At 39.3% G+C, this 3,101-nt stretch overlaps 1 protein-coding gene across 22 annotated transcripts in view; it reads right to left on the reverse strand.

The window, feature by feature from the left end:
• Positions 1-2,158: 2,158 nt before the first annotated feature.
• LOC123070267 (uncharacterized) overlaps positions 2,159-3,101 on the reverse strand; it is a 13,887-nt gene continuing 12,944 nt past the window's right edge. For 15 of the 22 annotated variants that reach the window (XR_006433576.1, XR_006433574.1, XR_006433578.1 and 12 more), the window contains 3 exons: positions 2,912-3,031; positions 2,596-2,776; positions 2,159-2,516 (listed from right to left, as the gene is read on the reverse strand). Coding sequence is in view for 7 of the 22 variants with exons in the window: in XM_044493377.1 (XP_044349312.1) it covers positions 3,022-3,031 (10 nt within the window). In the remaining 15 variants the exon portion in view is untranslated. The remainder of the gene's footprint in view (positions 2,517-2,595; positions 2,777-2,911; positions 3,032-3,101) is intronic. The other 7 variants (XR_006433581.1, XM_044493369.1, XM_044493371.1 and 4 more) reach the window with 1 other exon arrangement.

Below are 3,101 nucleotides of genomic sequence, written 5' to 3' on the forward strand. Positions count from 1 at the left end.
GGATGGTGCGGCGCCGACGTCGTGTGTCTCCGCCTCTCCGGTGGTGGAAAGCTGCAGGGGTGGGGGCGGCAAGCGGCAGAGAGGCGGTGGAGGCAAGCGGCGAGGGCTGGCTGCGGCGGCGTGTCGGGGTCCGGCTGTGGCGGCGTGTCGGGGGCCGGCGGTGCGCAGCAGCGTGGCAGGGGGTGGCGGCGCGTTGGAGGTGGAGATGTGCTGGAGGTGGAGGCGGCCGGCGGCCGGCGGCGCGCGGCAGAGTGGAAGGGGGTGGCGGCACGCTGGAGGTCGAGACGGGTCGTGCGTTTTCGCTCGCCGTACCGGTTCGTTTTTACATATTAGGAGGAGTGCGGGTTGAATTCTAAAAAACAGAGGGACTTTCCTACAAAAACTTCGACGACGTACGACCAGAAGCAGTACCTGGTTTATTATATTATATATATTATACTAGTACACTAGCAAAAGGGCCCGTGCGTTGCAACGGGAGAAAAAAATTCATAATTTCAAATGGTCATGATCACATTTCGTTGCATCACCGAGATACAATATCTCTCTCAATTTCTCGAAATCATGAACATTTTGAAATTATGAACAATTTGTTAAACTCATGCACGTATTTGAAATCGCAAACAACATACTATTACAAATTTCTGAACATTTTCTACAATCAAGAACATTTTTTCAATTTATGAATATTTTTTGCTATTTACAAACATTTTTTAAAAATTGTGAACATTTTTTAAAAATTGTGAACATTTTAAGCAATTTTCCTGAACTGGCAAACATTCTATAATCGATGAAAATATTTAGAAATTGGATGGAATAGTTATTGAATTTGACGAACTTTTTTTGATTTAGCGAACATTTTTGGAAATGTCCGTGCCTTGCAACGGAAAAAAACTATCAAGTTATACATGTGTGGTAGATATAAAAAAGTATGAATCAAATTCACAAAGTATATACAAATCATGTCATGATGCGATAAGACACTTTTAAAATGTAATTTCAAAAATGAACAATATGATGCTCATCAAGACTTGATTTTTTAAGGCGTCACAACAAAATATTTTGTGGCTGAGCAAACTGCATTGACGGACCCTGCCTGAGCTATACTGATAAATAAAGTGTCTCGTCTGGACTTAGCGTAGCGGTGTTTACCATAACCACTATTGTGATATGAAAATAAGCATAACTGTGTATGGAAGCAAAATAGACATTTAGTCATTTTAATATAGCTTACAAAAACAAACCCTTAGAAAGTTATGTCAATTTTGTTGGGTTCAGCGTTGTACAAAACACAGAAACCCTTTTTTACCCAACGCGAAGGACTAAATAAAATCATAAAACGAGCTATATAGATCTCCTAATAAAACCTTTATGGAACCTACAATTAGTTTTGTTCATTATTTACGGATGTGTTTTAATTTTTGTGAACATTTTCTAAAAGCTGATGGACATGATTTTTAAATTCTTGAATATGCTTTGAATATTGGCTCATTTAAAAAAATCATGAACATTTTTTATTTCATGAAATCATCAGAAATCGTGATTTGTTTATAATTTGTGAGCAATTTCTTAAGTCATGAACATTTTTTGATTTTTAGAATATTTTTTTAATTCACAAACAGTTTACCATTTTCCTACTTTTTTTCAGAACTCGCAATTGTTTGATATTTTGGAAATCCGAAATTAATTTTGAGATAAAAAACCAAAACAGAAATAAAAAAGTAAAAAGAAATAAAAAATAGGGGGCGCCATCAATCCGAAATTTATTTTTAGGGAAAAAACAAAATAGAAATAAAAAAAAAGATATAGAAAACAGGGGGCGCCACGACCCGCACATGGGCTGGCCCATTACTGCGCTTGGTAAAAAGAAAGAGAAAAAAGCGTGAGAACCAGGGATCGAACCCTGGTCTCCTGTGTGGAGCATTGTTGCCTCAGCCATCACGCTGCTCATGCATTGGTGCTATTATATCGTATCCACCTTTAATAACAGAACCCTGGAGCGATATTAGAAATTAAAAACGAATCGTTTTTGCCACTTACGGGTGGCATTGGTGGGTAATTATTGCCAACTTCGAGGGCACTTTTAATGACGTACGGGCAGAAGCACTCCGTGCTTTATTAGTAGGGAAAGAAATGCCGGTGCGTTGCACCGGGCAAAATATGAAATGTAACCTGCTTCATGTGCCATTATGCAACATTTTTATAATCTAATTTTCGCAAACATCAGAAATGAGGTTACACTGAGTATTTTTTTTGTATGATGAAATTTGGAATAAGAAATAAGGCTACATGTGCACGGATCTTCTAAGACTGCTCTGCGGCAATGAACTGCACTTGTTGAAAGTCAGAGAAGAAACCAACGCCAGTCACCACAAAACTATGGGGGTGATAATGGAAGCCACCCCCCAACCAAATCTTTGGAATGTAATCCAGCCTAACAGCATCATCATGAAAGTTGCAAGTCCAGTTGCGGTAGAGAAATCACCCATGAAAGATGAGTGCTCGTTTGGACTGGGGAACTGCCAAAATGAATAAGGAACCATGAAAAGGTTAAAGGAGTACAAGGAAAGAAGAAAAACAAAAGCCGGAAAAAATTACCTGTGCCTTGAGCTTCGATTTCCATGTGACTTACACAAAATTGATCATAATGCCATATGCAACAACTAAGGTAGCAAGGCCCCTCACATATTTTGAAGAGATCAGAACTTTCATACTCTCTTTCATGCTAAGCTTAGGTTTGTTCTGTTGAAACAATGGCTATATTCACAACTGTGGTGATCTGAAAATGATTTAATCAAATCAACTTGAGCAAAAAGGGCTATCATTTGATAAGAAAGCTGACCAAAGATAAACTCAAAATTCCATATGGCAGGCACAATAATGACATGGACAAATAAAGGCATCACAAAGGTACCTCAAGGAATTAGAACTGAAAGGTAAGGCTTGCGGCCAGTGACCGGAAGTAGAATATGCTTAACTTGGGACAGAGCATTAATCACTAAAGCACTTCCAGATTCATTCACTTCAGCCCTCACTGGTTACAAAGCAAAGGCAAACAAATATCAAACAGTGGTCTCAGCTCAACCATCCATCGTACCTCTTCA

Source organism: Triticum aestivum, chromosome 3B, assembly GCF_018294505.1.
Source record: "Triticum aestivum cultivar Chinese Spring chromosome 3B, IWGSC CS RefSeq v2.1, whole genome shotgun sequence".
NCBI lineage: Eukaryota > Viridiplantae > Streptophyta > Magnoliopsida > Poales > Poaceae > Triticum > Triticum aestivum.